This window comes from Ostrinia furnacalis, unplaced genomic scaffold (genome assembly GCF_004193835.3).
Source record: "Ostrinia furnacalis isolate ACB-3 unplaced genomic scaffold, ASM419383v2 OfSCF2046, whole genome shotgun sequence".
Lineage (NCBI taxonomy): Eukaryota > Metazoa > Arthropoda > Insecta > Lepidoptera > Crambidae > Ostrinia > Ostrinia furnacalis.
Window position 1 is genome coordinate 199,473 of NW_021132285.1, and position 16,636 is coordinate 216,108.

At 34.8% G+C, this 16,636-nt stretch overlaps 1 protein-coding gene across 1 annotated transcript in view; it reads left to right on the plus strand.

The window, feature by feature from the left end:
- Window positions 1-9,399, plus strand: part of LOC114354347 (uncharacterized) — a 50,272-nt gene extending 40,873 nt beyond the window's left edge. The window contains exon 4 of the mRNA XM_028306682.1: window positions 9,221-9,399. Coding sequence (XP_028162483.1) covers window positions 9,221-9,399 — 179 coding nt within the window. The remainder of the gene's footprint in view (window positions 1-9,220) is intronic.
- The last annotated feature ends 7,237 nt before the right edge of the window (window positions 9,400-16,636 follow it).

Genomic DNA, 16,636 nt, shown 5'->3' on the forward strand with positions numbered 1-16,636 from the left:
TTAAATCTTATATCCCCAAAGAAAAGAATAAAGAATAAAACCCAGCGAGGGTAGAGCAGAAAAAATACATGCACCTCCGCGCATACATAGTGAAAATATAAAATAGTACCAGTAAAAAATATATAAAAGCAACAAAAATATATTATTCTCAAAACGTGTGTGCACACAGGTGCAGCGTATGGATGTGTGCGTTGGAGAACATGGGAGGCGTGGAGACTTCTCGAATGATAAATGCATAAAAGTTTCTAAAGACAAAAAAAACATGGTAAAAGTTCCAATAAAGTTCTCCGTTTTAAAACAAAGGTTAAATAAGATTTAGAAGAGGCTTTGTTGATACGTTTTTGACTACTATTTTTACAGGGCTGGCTAGCTGGGAAAAAAGTCGTGTGATTGCGGCAGATCAGAACAGCTTGCAGTTGTTGAAACTTGGTATGGAGCTAACATTTAGGCTACTTTTTTAAGGGTTTTTTTAGTGTCTCTAGTAAGCTGCGGATAGTCCGCAACTTAGTACCATCTTGAGACATTCATTATCTGTTAGGAGGTATGAAATTCACCTCAAAAACTACTAAAAAACATCACTTAGACCTACATCTAGCTAAATCCTCGACGATATTTCTAACCTAAAATCATAAATCTAGACAGCCCTCTCCACAGTCGTCCCTGTGACCTATTCCTAGACCGAGTACGCGACTAGTCTCTGTGCGCGTGCGTGCACCTTCCGAGCGAAGATCACAGAAATGAGCACTAGACTGGATAGGGCTTGGGATATTTGAATTTGGAACTGCATTTTCGAAACAATTGAATCCAAATAAAATTGGAACACCACCAGTTAATTGACGTGGCTTGATTATTTTTGGATTTGGAATTGCATTCTCGAAACAATTGAACTTAAATAAAATGTGGACATAACCTGCATAACTTTAACCAAGAGGCATAGCATAAAAAAAACAGCTAATAATTATTTTTGAATTTGGAAGTACATTTTCGAACAGTTTATAATTAAAACAAATTACGATCAGACACCAGAGTCGAGGGCTATCGTTTTTATACTTCAGTTGGCACCACTGGTCAGTTACAGGACATTACTTCACAGTGTTACCATCCCGATGAGTGCAAATGCGATAGTCCTCTTATCGCTTGGCCGCTCACCAGTTGGCGCTACTATCTTCGTCACTAGCAATTAGAGATGAAACGGATAGTTGTTTGGCCGGATACCGGATACCGGATATCCGGCCAGCTGCTAGGCCGGATAGCCGGATATCCGGCGGCCGGATAGTTGGCCCATTGTCTCGTTTCATGTCGTGACGAGTTTAGCGCCGCACAGTTGCTTCGAACGCGATCAGTGGGTCTATTAGTAGACTAGTCACACTTTTCGAAAATCGAATCCGTCCGAATAGAATGTCAGATTTTGCCACTTGTCTAGGGGGCAGATCAATTCGGGCGATTTCGGTTGCTATAGTGAGTGTGTGATTGAATAGCGAAAATTAAATTAGTTTACTTGCTGCGTAATCTGACTGAACTTCATGCATCATGTTATCAGACCATCAGTGAAAAAAACCGGCCAAGTGCGTGTCGGACTCACGCACAAAGGGTTTCGTACCATTGATTTATGAAATTCATTTTTTTTTAATTTAAGTTATTTGTATGAAAGATTACGCGGTAATAAGCGGTTTACGATTTACGAGGTATTAAAAAAAACTACTTACTAGATCTCGTTCAAAACAATTTTCGTTGGTAGTTTTTATAGTAATGTACATCATTTATGGTCTTTTTAGATTTTTCATTTTCTTATTTTAGAAGTTAGAGGGGGGGGACCAACTTTTTTCCACTTTGGAAGCGTCTGTCACGCAAACTATTCGGTTTAGAAAAAAAGTATTTTAGAAACCTCGATATCATTTTTGAAGACCTATCCATAGATACCCCACACGTATGTGTTTGACGAAAAAAAAATTTTTGAGTTTCAGTTCCAAGTATGGGGAGCCCCCAATATTTATTATTATTATTTTATTTTCATACATCTACTTACCAAGTTTCAACAGTATAGCTCTTATAGTTTCGGAAAAAAATGGCTGTGACATACGGACGGACAGACGGACGGACAGACAGACAGACATGACGAATCTATAAGGGTTCCGTTTTTTGCCATTTGACTACGGAACCCTAAAAAGATCGCCTTTTTTATTTTGGCAATATTTCGACATTACAGATATTTACTATTTATGTATTCGTCATTAGAGTGAATAGCCCAGAAAAAGAAATATGGCTTTTTTGTAACTTTTTGGACTTTAAATTAAAACCGTCATTATTATAAGCCATTTTATTGATAAGATTAATGTATTTCATTTTATTAATAGAAAATTGTCGTAGTTTTTTACTATCCGGTATCCGGCCGGATAGTGAGTTACTATCCGGTATCCGGCCGGATAGTAAAATTAGGCCGGATATCCGGCCTACCGGATAGTTACCGGATATCCGTTTCATCTCTACTAGCAATGGCAGTGACCTTACTATACAGTGGCGCCATCCTTGTCCATACAAAATTGATGAAGGAATACAAACAGTAGGAATGGCAGACTTATCGCTAGGGAGTGATCTCTAAACAACCCGGCGGGATTACTGTTACTTGAAAATAAATAGGGGTTAAAATTTATTGTACGTAAATATACCTAATGTACGTAATTATATCAATTTACGTTATATAATACTATACAGGGTGGAATTTTGTAATGCCACCTGGAGGGAAAGTACTCTTAATACTGTAGATAGAAAATTTCACTGAAAGAAAACATTCCTTTATTTTTGAAAAGAAAGAGAACTGCATTCATAGATTTTCAAAAAATTTCGAAAATTCACTACCATACCATCCAATTTTCTGTAAATAATTAAGATAATTTAAGATTTCATGGTTTTCCTTTCATTTGATTTATCAAGTTTGTTAGAGAGATTTCATCCTTATACTTAACTCTAACGATCGATGCAATATAAATACAGGGTGTAATTTTTAACAGATTTTAGTTGGTTCGATTCCCGGGTGTAGCAAGCAAATTTTTGGAAATCTTTGAATGCAGTTCTATTTCTTGTTAAAAATAAATGAATGTTTTCTTTGAGATTTTTTTTCTATCTACAATATCCACAAAACGCACGTCAGAAGGTTGGAGCAGTAAAACGTGATTTCTTTAAAGGTGTATTTGCGACTAAAATAAAACTGGCGGGCTCAGCCGCCGACACATACAAGGAACAGTATAATTGTTTACTATTGTTGATTGTATTGGGCAATGATGTGGGAACGCAGGACGCTACTCAATACGCTCTGTACCTCTAGCATGAACAACTTTCGTCTTCGAATCGTTTGCGTATTCGATAACTCAACCTTTGAATTAAACGATAACGTGACAATTTTGATTCTCAAAATAAGTTTCGTGCAACCATTTCTTACACTAAGTTCACTTTACGACACATTCACAAGGGCGCTGTTGTAGTTTTCGTACTAAATCTTTTGATGGCGATTCGAATACGCAAACGATTTGAACTCGAAAGTTTTTCGTGCTAGCCGTACTGTTCATTCATGGAGTTAAATTATTACTGTGATTAATGTGTACCTACATGTCTTTATCCCATTTTTTGTATTTCAGTTGAAAATAATAATATTGATACCCATTCTAGTGAAGTATTAAAGTCGTACATCTACGAGCACGCCCACAGTGAAAAGTTGCACGTATACGCCACGAACCGAACTCATATCGTACTTACGCCCTTATACGACGGAGGCTTGAGAATACACTGCGGGACAGGGAAAGAGGGCATTTGAAAAAAAAAAGTGTTTTTTTAACTATAATTAAATTTTGAACTTATATCGTACTTACGCTCTTATACAAACAAAGGCTTGAAAACATACTGCGGGTCAGGGAAAGGGGGCACTTGAAATGTTTTTTACTTTTTTGAAAGATTTGGTCTTTACTCTTTGGACAGAATTCCCAAAATGAGGCACACAAAGTATTAAAGAAACTTGGAGAGTAAAAAAAAAACTTCATTTACAATTAATGACATATTCTAAAACAGACTATTTTAAAAGTTTCAGGCTTTTAGATTGTAATTTATGTAACCACACCCTCTGCCCAAACCTTCAAAATCTATCTGAACCCATAATTGAATAATCCAGGAAACGGCCTAGTCTGACGAAACACTATAATGTTTTAGTTTACATGACATCAGACCATAGGTATAACTTTTGATCGAAATGTACGTCGACTGTAAAAGTTAGCTATGTCTAATTTCAGAAAATATTACACCTTTTGCTCCAGTACCAAACTATCCCATGCTGAGTGCACATTACATATCCCTTTATTCGTGGAATTCAAGGTTGAAAATCATAAAAATAATATAAATTTAGGAAAAACCACACAACACAATCACTTATTGATTCCACAAATAACTTTAGATATAGCACAAACACACACGATCACATAGTAACTATAAATAAGGCACAAAATAAAAAGACCTTCGCTTCCCAAGCCCAAAATATGAATGGAGACTTAAAACACTTTTTTTAGTCCTTTTTATTTTATTGTAGTACGAATGTGGTCCATATGTCGCATGTAAATAAAGTCCAAGGACCTTTAAAATGAGATGTCGGCCACTCGGATGTGTAAAACATATTTATGCAGTAGGTCCACTTCTTCTTCTTGTCGTGTCGACAACAAACCTACAGTGTCAGCCCAAAACTCCGCTACAAAAGTGGCGTTGTCAGTAGCATTCAAATTAATTATAGAGAGCAGTGGACCTGCTACTTTTTATACTTTCTAATTTGAGAAATGATAAATTAAAAATTTTTAATTCAAAAATTTACTCCGAAACTGCAACGGACTTTCTACTTTATTTGAAGGTGAAAAAATGAAAAATAAAAATCTTCATCGAGTATTCAACGCAGAATTTTTTACATGCTTGTCGAATAATGTGTGAAATGCTACAGATGTAAACTACAAAAAAGTAGTTAACAGTTTTAACATTATAAAAAATTACAAAACTTAAGATATAGATTGCATTTTATTATTGAGGTGGGCATGAAAACATTTTTTAACTTGAACCTATCTCAATGGGTCTTCTTAGTTTATTTTCACTGTACAGTAACTGAAACGCCCGGTAATCAGTTAGGTATGTTAATGTAAACAAACAGTTCTAAGAACTCAACGACCATTGTTTTATAATTAAGCCGGTAAGAACCTATTCTACTGTGAACACCGAATATGGAGAATTTGAATTCAATTTTCAGCAGAAACACATTTGCATCTTTCTTTTATTTAAAAAAAAGTGTCAGCTGTAAGAAGAAAAAAATTTAAGACCATTTTTGTAGTTTAAACTTTATATATCACTAACTAAACTATAATGGATGACTGTAGCTGCAGAGTTTCTTGTGATGCTTTTTCACATCATTGGTGCACAGTACTGATAATGTGGTATTATTCTGAAATTGTATCTTCTATCGTGATAATGCAACAAATGATAAAGGACTACTAAAAATGATTTTTTAACTGTGTATATGGATTTTTTAATTACTTACTATGGATTGCCCACACTATGCGTGCTCGTGTATTTTAGTACGGGTGTCAATTATCGAATCAGCGTGATAATATTCGAGCGATCAAAATTATCGTATGCGCTATCGCCGTCTCATTAATTAAGCAACGAAAATGAGCAACTGGAGATTATTCATCCATTTAAAAGCGAGCTACATACGATTATCGCTTTTTCTTCAACAGCAACACAGTAAAAAATGTTAAAAATCCAGCGATTACAGTATTAGCCGCTTCATTGGTCTTGCGGTTTGTGAATACATTAATAAATTAACTGTACATGCACGAAAATAGCATTGAATATCTACTTTGGCTGTTATGATTAAATTCATTGATAAACGATATGTCTACACGCGTAGGGCCAGGTGGAGAGGGCGTTAAAAAATTTATAGTTCGATTTTTGATTCGGAAATTGTGTAAAAACAAAGCCTGATTTGTTTTTTCGTAACTGTTACTAAGCTAGTTGCGGTTCAAATCCCGTTAGGGGCAAATATAGTGTAATAATAATTTAAAACTCTTGAACCAGAATCTTGGACGTTGTTTGTTTATTATAATTTATCATGTTTTTTTTATATTCAATACAATGCATTTCTATAAGTGTGATAAACCCTCAGAAAAAGCCTATTTATGATACTTTAATTTTAATCATTATTATGTATGAATGAAATCATATCACTGATGTTATTTGCAGGTGACATACCCACGACTCTCTAACTGAAGATTGAAAATGGATTTCCATAGCTTTCTCAATCGACTTACTTATTTAATGATGATTAATACTAGCAATAATAAGAATGTGTTACAATAATTATATTTGAAGCAAATATTGTAGAAATAATTGTTTATTAATTGTATTAAGATAATTAATTACTACCGAAAATCAACGTCTTAATTATTTTAATTTGTATTGTTATCTCATTTCTGTTTCAAATTACAATCTATACAGTGTGTCCGGGCATGTAGTGATCAAACTTTAAGGGCGAAATCTAGGGACAATTTTATCGATAAAAATACTTCAAATTTAGGGCTTGACCCATTTATCGCAAAATTACAAGGATTTAAGTTTTTAATTTTTAGTTTTCACCTCTTCCTTCAAAAACAAGTGAAAGCGTGGGTAGCTTAACATTAATAAGCAAATATTTTATATCATGCGATAGCCAATAAAATTATCTTTTAGTCGAAGTAGAAAACAGATACAAGTTTCATACATTTTATGGGAGTAAGAATGGATTTAATTAGAAAAATACATGATTTTTTTCACTTCTTTTTCAGTTATTTTCCAACACAAGAAAAACCAGGTCGTTAAAGTATGTTTTATTTGCATTGTATTATTAGAGTTTGAGCTATTCTACAAAACGAATGTAAATTTATTAGTCTACGTCTATTAGTTTCGACGCAATTGTTGAACAAAGATACCCCTTCCCAGCCGGTTCCATAGAGCTGCTAACATGCGAAAATGCACTGCCTGAAAGAATCACACAACCTATTCCGACGCGCTATGGAACCGGCTGAGAAGGGGTATCTTTGTTCAACAATTACGTCGAAACTAATAGACGTAGACTAATAAATTTACATTCGTTTTGTAGAATAGCTCAAATACTAATAATACAATGTAAAAAAAACATACTTTAACGACCTGGTTTTTCTTGTGTTGAAAAATAACTGAAAAGGAAGTGAAAAAAATCATGTATTTTTCTAATTAAATCCATTCTTACTCCCATAAAATGTATGAAACTTGTGTCTGTTTTCTACTTCGACTAAAAGATAATTTTATTGGCTATCGCATGATATAAAATATTTGCTTATTAATGTTAAGCTACCCACGCTTTCACTTGTTTTTGAAGGAAGAGGTGAAAACTAAAAATTAAAAACTTGAATCCTTGTAATTTTGCGATAAATGGGTCAAGCCCTAAATTTGAAGTATTTTTATCGATAAAATTGTCCCTAGATTTCGCCCTTAAAGTTTGATCACTACATGCCCGGACACACTGTATATATAAAAATGGAACCCGTTTCGCGTTGTCACGGCATCACGTGTGAACGGCTGAACCGATTTCGATAATTCTTTTTTTTAAATGTTTGTGGAAGTCCAAGGATGGTTCTTACGGAAAAAAATATTAAGAAAATCTACGCTAAGGCGGTACGAAGTTCGCCGGGTCAGCTATCAATAATAATTAATGACAATAAAGCTAATTAGTTCATAATCAAAAGAAATTAACTACAATTCAACACAATTAAGCAATGTTAACGTAAATAAAAAATACTAATATTTGCAGTGATTTCAATAATTTTGTCCGCCAGTGTAAAAGAAAAGCCTCGTACGGTCAGAAAATACATAAAATATTCTATGAATTTATTTGGGAGCTTTTCAGCAAAATTTCAAATATATCCAGAGCGGTGTATTTTTTCAGTTTCCTGAAGACATAATTCTGTTTCTTTGGAATGAGGGTTTTCGCGATTGAAAAATCCGCCAGATGGCAATACGTAGACGCGAGGTCCAAATGCTGCGTGATTGGTTATTTTTGACATGACATTGACAGATATGTCAAAATCCACCAATCACGCAGCACCCTCGCGTCTACGTATTGCCATCTGGCGGATTTTTCAATCGCGAAAACCCTCATTGGCTCTTAAAAGTTTCTTCAGCCTAACGCATTTAATACTGATGGGGTCTAACTTAGTTATAATATTTTTTGGTGTAGGCGTCTCTCGAACAGTCTGCCCTCAGAATCATGACCTGAGACTTGACATTGACTATTACAGACATACAGGGTGGAAACGATAAGTGATCTCACTCGATTATTTTGAAACTAAAAAAAAATATCGAAAAACTAGTTACTGATCCTGAAAGTGCTTCACGAGCTCTATCAAACGGTATCAATAATAGGTTACAGAATACACTGGATTTACCTATCCGTAAACGAACTAAAGTCGCTGACATAGCCCGACGGATTAGCAAGCTCAAGTGGCAATGGGCAGGGCACATAGTACGCAGAACTGACGGCCGATGGGGCAGCAAGGGCTGCAAAAATATCATTTTGAGTCTTTTTTCTTTTTTCAAATTTTGAACAATGACTGCACTTATCAACTTTTCTATCTAGTACATGGAAAAATATTCTATTTAAGCATTTAAAATGCATGTAGTAAGGTTTAAAATAATTTAAACTTTTTCTGCTGACGGTACGAGCTATCTCCTCGCTATAACTTATAGTTTCGGATAATGCATTAGGGAACTTCTTTATGGGATGGAATATTCCCGTATCTATGTATGAAATATTATTATTTTTATGCGAATAATGTAAAAACCTTAAAGCTGGAATAAATACGAACTGTCCCGTTCTCTAGACCGCCTTTGTTAGCAACTAGAGTTGGTTGCTCTTTCTCTGTTCCTACTGAAAAGTAGTTCAGTCTTGGGTTATGTTCTCAGCTACGGCATATTATCGCACCTTCGATAGAACAAAAGCATAACTATTGATATTTTGAATTTTGCGGAAAAGCCATTTTCCTCCAATCCTTTTCTCAGGTTCTGCTAATACTTATTGTCACATAGTTCTTATATTTAAGAAAAAAATAGATTATGACAATTAATTAGCCACGTTATTAAAATACTTAATTCGAAACATTTAATTTTTCATGACAATGTCTTTTAGGCCCTGTGCTACTTGCACCCAGGAGCTTCCTGCGACTATGCTGCGACCTTCACCAGATCGGCGGCCCACCAAGTGGAAACCTGCCTACACTAGATACGTCTTCCAGACCAAGACTTGAGAACTTTTCTGACCCTAAAGCCATCAGTTTTACGAGCTACGTGCAAAAGCTTCTCGTATAACCTTTAACCGACGAAGTGCGGTCTCACAGACCGCTCCGGTTTTTTAAATTTCTGGACTTCAATGTTCTACTTACTCCCGTGTTCCGAGCGTCTCAGTACCTTCGAGTTTAGTTGCCCATACGCCATTACAGGTAGTGGTTACATCGATGAGGGCAGTTTTAATAAGATAATTCGATTTAAAGTTCAATAGCGGTCTGTGGGACCGCACGTCGCAGACTACGTAACATTTTTGCACCATAGTAAAACTTGCGTTTTTGTTTTAGACGACTGATTTTTTGTAAAAATGATGGATCCTGGGCCATCACAACCTACGAAAAGACATTTCCTAATGATAGATTGATATTAGGACATAATATTATGTAAACGATGGTAGTCTGTAAAAAAAAATACCGCGGAACGGGTGGTACAGCAAACAGTGACATGTATTCTAGGCTCTGACATGCCAAATCAGCCTGATGTCATTGCACCAGCTGCAAAAAAGATGTACATTTTAGTCCACCTAAATTGAAACGAAATTATCTTACAGGTGTTACCTATGCATACCGAAAATGCTTGGCATGCGGTAAAAAAATATGTCCTGATTGTGCCTAAATTAATGTTTAACCTACGTCAAAAAATTTTAATGCATGTAATGTACGTGTCATTTGTTTTTATTTTATTCATTACTAGCTGACCCGGCGAACTTCGTACCGCCTTAGCGTAGAGATTTTCTTAATATTTTTTTCCGTAAGAACCATCCTTGGACTTCCACAAACATTTAAAAAAAAGAATTATCGAAATCGGTTCAGCCGTTCACACGTGATGCCGTGACAACGCGAAACGGGTTTCATTTTTATATATATAGATGTTCATTATATTTAGGAAAGAGTATAGTTTTTCTTGCTTTAATTAAAATTTACAAGTTTTATAGGCATTATTGAGTTCTAGTGTAATTTCAATGAAATTAAGGGTCAAAAAAGTTTTAGCCATATTTAAATAAATAACATACATTGATTCCTCACAAATTATACGTTTGTTTATTTGTAATACTACAATGTTCTCAAAAAATATAAAACCAATATACTTTTATACAAAAAATGATTATTTTTTGAGTAAACAGTATAGCGGTCCCACAGACCGCACGTCGCAGACGGTGACAAAAAATCACGTCGTCGGTTAAAGGATAAATAAAGTCTTGTCCTGTATCTTTTTCTTTGTCACCTTTGTTTGTCACCCATCATCCGCTTTGCACTTGAGGGAAGTCGATCCTTAACTTCGAACTCCTCCAATGTTCTTCTGATTAATTGCGAGGCCAAATATTCTTCTGATTAATTTAGTTGCTGGGAAAATTATACTGTTATTGGACCCCAATAACAGTATAATTTTCCCCGGGACAAACTTGACCTTTTTGAGTTTTTATGGTCATGCTGTACTATATCCTGGCTACACAGGAGTTGCAGCGATGGGAACGAGAGGTGGGAAAAGTCCCCAGCTTGACTTGTTACGAGATACCCTTGTATAAGTATTCCCATGACCATATTTTTATTGACCACTACTTACCCTCATTACTTACATGATTGCACTAAATATAACTTTGCTTTAAGTGAGATGCCAGAAGCGGTGCTTTAAACAAAGCTTACGTAATTGGCCTATTAAGTTTCAATAAGCTCAAAAAGTGCTCTGCGGTGTACGCCGGTACTTCAAGGTAAACTGATGATCCTTATGTATTTTATGTAAGGGGTATTTTGCGATAGCAATGTGATAGTCTGATATGCGATTAAGGCCAGGAAGGATGCGGCCATTTTGTTTTATTTTCACATTTTGGACACCTTAGACGTACGGAAGTCGGCGGTTTTGAATTTGGCAATAAAGTTATTTTCTTATTATATTTTTATTCATTAAATTGTGTTTAAGTAAAACGAGAGTTAATGAAGCTTTTTGAGACTTTCTAGCTACTGAAGAAATTATGGAAAGTATACAGGGTGTTCCAATAAATGGGGTCAGGTGGAAGGCGAAAAAATCTTTCTGTGATAGACCGAAAATCAAGCTGACAATACCGCTGCGCTGCTGCAGCTAAGCCCTTTAAATGTAACTAAAAATCCCTTTTTTTAAATATTCTATAGCCTATGTTCATCAGGAATAATGGATTCTAATTGTAAATTAATTATTCTTCAAATTAGTCCAGTAGTTTTGGAGCTTAATCAATGCAAATAATCAAATCTTTCCTCTTTATATTATTTAGTGTCAATTTATCTATGATCTGATCACGCGTAGAGATTAGGCATAAGGCTGACTTCAACCAACTCACTTTAACCGCCATAATTTTGTGCTTTTTGTATGGAGTTTGACAGAGTTTTGACGTTTGTTAAAGTTAAAATTAGATGTTACAACTCAGTCTAAGTCGTCGTGGCTATGGGATATATCTCTAGCTCTTTCGTTGATTCTGTTATCAAACAGAACTAGCTACCAAATGAACTCCCCACAATCATGGTAATGACGTTCTCGTTAAACCGAGCAGCCTGACCGCAACCGCAGGCGATCAGCTTCCGACTGCAATCAACAGTTTGGGTGTTCAGGCTCTTGAACCAGATACGGAGAAAGAAAGAATATTTATTACAATGAAACACCAGTGAGGAAAGGCTATTATACTCGTATATCAATACACAATATACATAACGGTAAGCTTAAGCTTTGTAAAAGGTTGTGTTACTTAGACGAAAAAATCATAATCATCAAATCATTCATCAAAAATTGCTAATAAAATATTGACCGTCCTTAGGTCCCATTGTAGCATAATCAAGATCACATCACAACCTGACCCCTGTCCCTTTCCATCTAACAGCAAATGAGCGAGACGAAACACGCACTCCCATGTCTTGCAACAAATTAGTTTGATATCGGGCGTTTCATTATATGAAACAATCATTATTAGCCGAAAACAATAAAACTGGCCGGCAAAAAAACGAAAAACGGAACGCAAAAACCATTATCTGTCGAAAAGAAAACAAAAAGAAAGATAACCGATACCGGCCACAGAGAAAAAAGGTTCTAAATTTGAATTGAACGGAAGCTGAGTTGGGTCGGAACGAATCGGTATCATTATGGATACTGTTTACATCTTCTCTGATGATCCATAGAGTATTTGTTTTATTTAGACGTAGTCTGTGGTAATGAGTCTATGGTGATTGGGATGCATCGGATGTGCTTCGTATTTCGTATAATGTCTTAATGCGGTTTAAAGTATGGAGTGGGAATGGATATGGGACGGGCTATGGCTTTATTACACTGTATAAATTGAGACTATGATAAATACGTTCCAACAATTGCTTGCTTGCTCAAACGAACAATAATAAAATGCGAAAGCAGCCGTATTATTGTGTGTCTCTTTTTTGTTGTTACCTGTCCACATATTAACACGTTGAGTGCGAAACCAGGTCTATAGACCTTGTGTACGTCTCGCTTACCGTGCGGCTAAGAAAATTATAGTCTTCCTTGTCGTGCGAAAGGCATAACTTCAATTGGGTCCAGTGTAGGAAAGTGATAAATATATATCTATGATGTATTCTTAAAATAGAATCCAATGATGTACCTACCTTAATACCAGGTTTTTAGACCTGGTACCGCACGGAAGTAATAAAATGTCTTCACAATGCGAAACCAGGTCGAAGCACCTTGTACCCTGCGCACCTGGTACCGCACCCCACGCTAGCTTCGTGCAGCCAGTGTTGCCTCGCATTCGTAAGAAACGCACATGTCGACATGGCGTCAAGAGAAACAAACAAAATCAAAACTGCAAATTGATTATAATTTAATTTGCTACACGATTTATTGCTAATTTAAATAATGTTTTTCGTGACAAACATTTGAAGTTGTAACTAAATGTTATTAAATAATATGTTTTCTTTAAATATAGCTTATTTAAGTATTTATGCACGTATGTCTTATTTGTAAAATATTTAGACTAAATTATTAAAACATCTTTGATTGTTACTTTTTTAAATTTTTATTAAAAATTAATTTAAACTATCGATATTTGTATTTCACATCCCTAGAATACCCACCAGACTTCCCTACTTAAGTGCGGCACAGGGTGCATAAGCCTTGTATTTTGAATATAGCTATAATTTTTATACTAAACAAGTTATTCACGAACGCCTTCAGGTATATGTCAATAAATGCATTAGTATTAATATTCAAAGAAAAAAAACACAATATCTATTAACATGAAGCCAAAAATAAAATTAATATATCTTAAATATTACAAGGTCTTTAAGCCTTGTGCCGCCACAATGTAAGTTTTAATACCAGGTTTATTGACCTTGTACCGAAGGAATGGAAAGTATTAGAAAGTTACTGCCGCAGTAAAGGTGTTAACTAACTACTGAAATAAAAAAAAAATAGTGCTAAGATTATGTTTTCTAAAGTAGACATCATCGTTATGGGTAGGACTAGGTACTTAAAATTAAAATTTGAAATTGATGAAATTATGAACGAATAAATCAGTTTTCATGTGGATATAACATAAAAAACTAACCCCCTTACTAATAAAACTTACACGCTCGTTGAACAGTGTTTTAAAGTGACATTTTGTATGGAAATGTCATTTTATAACAGTGTTCAACAACTGTGTAACTTTTTATTAGTAAGGGGGTAAAACGTTTATATTAAAATGTTTTTTTTGAAAGCGAGAGCTTTTTGAGATAATTCTCACTTTACATGAGCGAAGCCTCCGGCAAAATCTACCAAAAAAATAAAAATGCTTACTTAGCACCACCCTCAGTCCCTCGCAACTTTTACAGTTCTACCAACAAATAGAAACAAGAGTAAACACAATTCGTATCACCGTTCCAGTTTACTGCCAACATAATGAACTGCCAAACCCACAAAGGCGTGTGGGCCGTTTTATACCCCGCAGTTACGTTCCCGCCTCACTGTAAAATTGTTGACATTGATGCTTGTTACCTTTGGCAGGGTTAATAAGCAGGGTTGCCAATATGACTTTTAATTTGTTAATTAGAATTCCTAGACTTTCGTGGCAAAATCGTGGACGTTGAATCGAAATTACAATTTTTAAATTTGCTTCACAATGTTGAAATATTTCATTTAAGAAATGGTCTGTCAGATTAGTAGTTCTAGCATTTGCCATATTATTATGTTTGTCTCGAAGCGCCCTAAAGATAAGGAGACATGTAAAGTCTTAAGGGCTAACTTTTTGATAAATTTTATCTTTGATGTTCATAAACTTGTGCCAAAATACTGGCAAAATTGAATAAATATGTTTGATTTGATTTGATTGACATGTTTGATTTCCTACAAATTCAAAACTTTACCTCTTTATAATACCTATAGATTGTGCCTTACGTCGCGAATTGCGATAGAACTCTACATCTCTGGACAAATAAATTTCGTTAGCAACATGATTCTTAACTCTATCCTAAGTACGAATATTTTCTATTTTTATCTATCTATAACAGCCTTTATGGGGTTATTTTAGTAAAACTTTTTTTGAAAAAAGTTTGTCTTTGCCAACCCTACCCGGCTGGTCCATCAAGCCCCTCGTAAACACATCTCGCGCGCATTGACAGGTTATGGCTCGCGAACGACCGAACATTTAGTGCCTTACAATTTAAACAAATCCGACCCTTAGCGCGAATTATGCGATGCAAAAACTGTTCCCACGAAGGGTTAAGTCTATAGCGATGTTTAACACCTACACGATAGTAAAGATTCGAGATGAATCACAGAATGTAACAGTAATGTACTTACATACAGGGTGTCCCAAAAAGAGAGAGCCAAACTTAAGGAGATGATAGACAATTGTATGATCTTCTACACAAAAAAAAAACTTCAATAAAAATATCACCATTTCCGAGATAGGATTTTCTTTTCATGTTTTTTTTAAATCCTCTATTTTGAAATGAGCAGTAGGGTGTCCCGTCGTTGTATGGGAAAAATTTTTTTTTAAGCTACGGTTACGCAAGAGGTATCAAAAGTTGCGTTTTGACATATAGATTACGATTAGCATTAAATTTAATGAGATATCAGTCATCTTGAGGCCTCTACCTGTCCTTAAAAAAAAATTAAATTTCTATTTTAGGGGTTCCTAACATAAACTATTAATATTACAAAAATAGCGTTTTTATGAAATTTGAGGGTACACAATGAGTCACAGCAACGTTTAAAATAGTTTAAAAACCAATAAATCCATAAATATTTTCAAAACAGAATTGGCTTTTTGACCAGAATTAGGCATTTACGCGCGCGATTTTAATGTATTCCTAATTAATCCATGGGTCAGCCAAGATATCGATTTAATTTAGGGATACTCAATTCCCTTCTCACAGCAGGTTGTTATTTTATTACGCTATTATAAAACAATNTAATGAGCAGTCTTTCAAGACGAATAAGAAAATATCCTCAAGTTTGGCACGCTCTTAGGTCACTTTTGGCTACCTACCTAAGTATAGTATGCACGACAGCACATTAAACTATACATTTTTGAAGCAGATCTTATCACAGCTACATAAGATGGCCACAGTGATACATTTCACTTCAAAATTCTCGCTTAATTATTACAACTAAAAGACTCCAGACTAGGAAGAGTGATCGTACTTACTTTACTGTGTTATTCTGATGTATGGAAGATTATTTTGTAATCAGACCAATTAATTACTGAAATTACCTCTAACAAACATACAAATACTTTTACCTCCATATAATACAAAATTTGTATTGATTAATTAATTTGAAATCTCGAATCACAATCTGATTATTTGTTTTTAATTAGTAATTTAAAAATGTAACTGTGTGCAGCAAAATTAAATAAATGTTTACTTACTTACTAGTAATATTACAAAAACTCCATCTATATTGATTGATGTCAATTCACGATTGATATAGTTTCTATCTTAGAGTTATTTTATCTATTAGTTATCTTTAATTAAGACGTGTGATTATATTAATTAACCGCATAGTTGTAAGATTGTTGTTTCTACCGTGCGGTATTTACAATCTTATGTGTAATTATTGAAGTTCTAATAGACATTAAATTAAGTTATAAAAGTGATGAAGATAGTTATGCAAGTAATATTCTGTGTGAAAGTCTGTCTGTAACATTCACATTTAAACTGCAGAATCAATTTTGATGAATTTTAGTAAAGACTAGCAGTCGCCTGTGACTTCGTACGCGTGGATCCTGTTTTACCCGTTATGGGTTGAATTTTGCAAAATCCCTTCTTAATGAGCACCTACGATACTA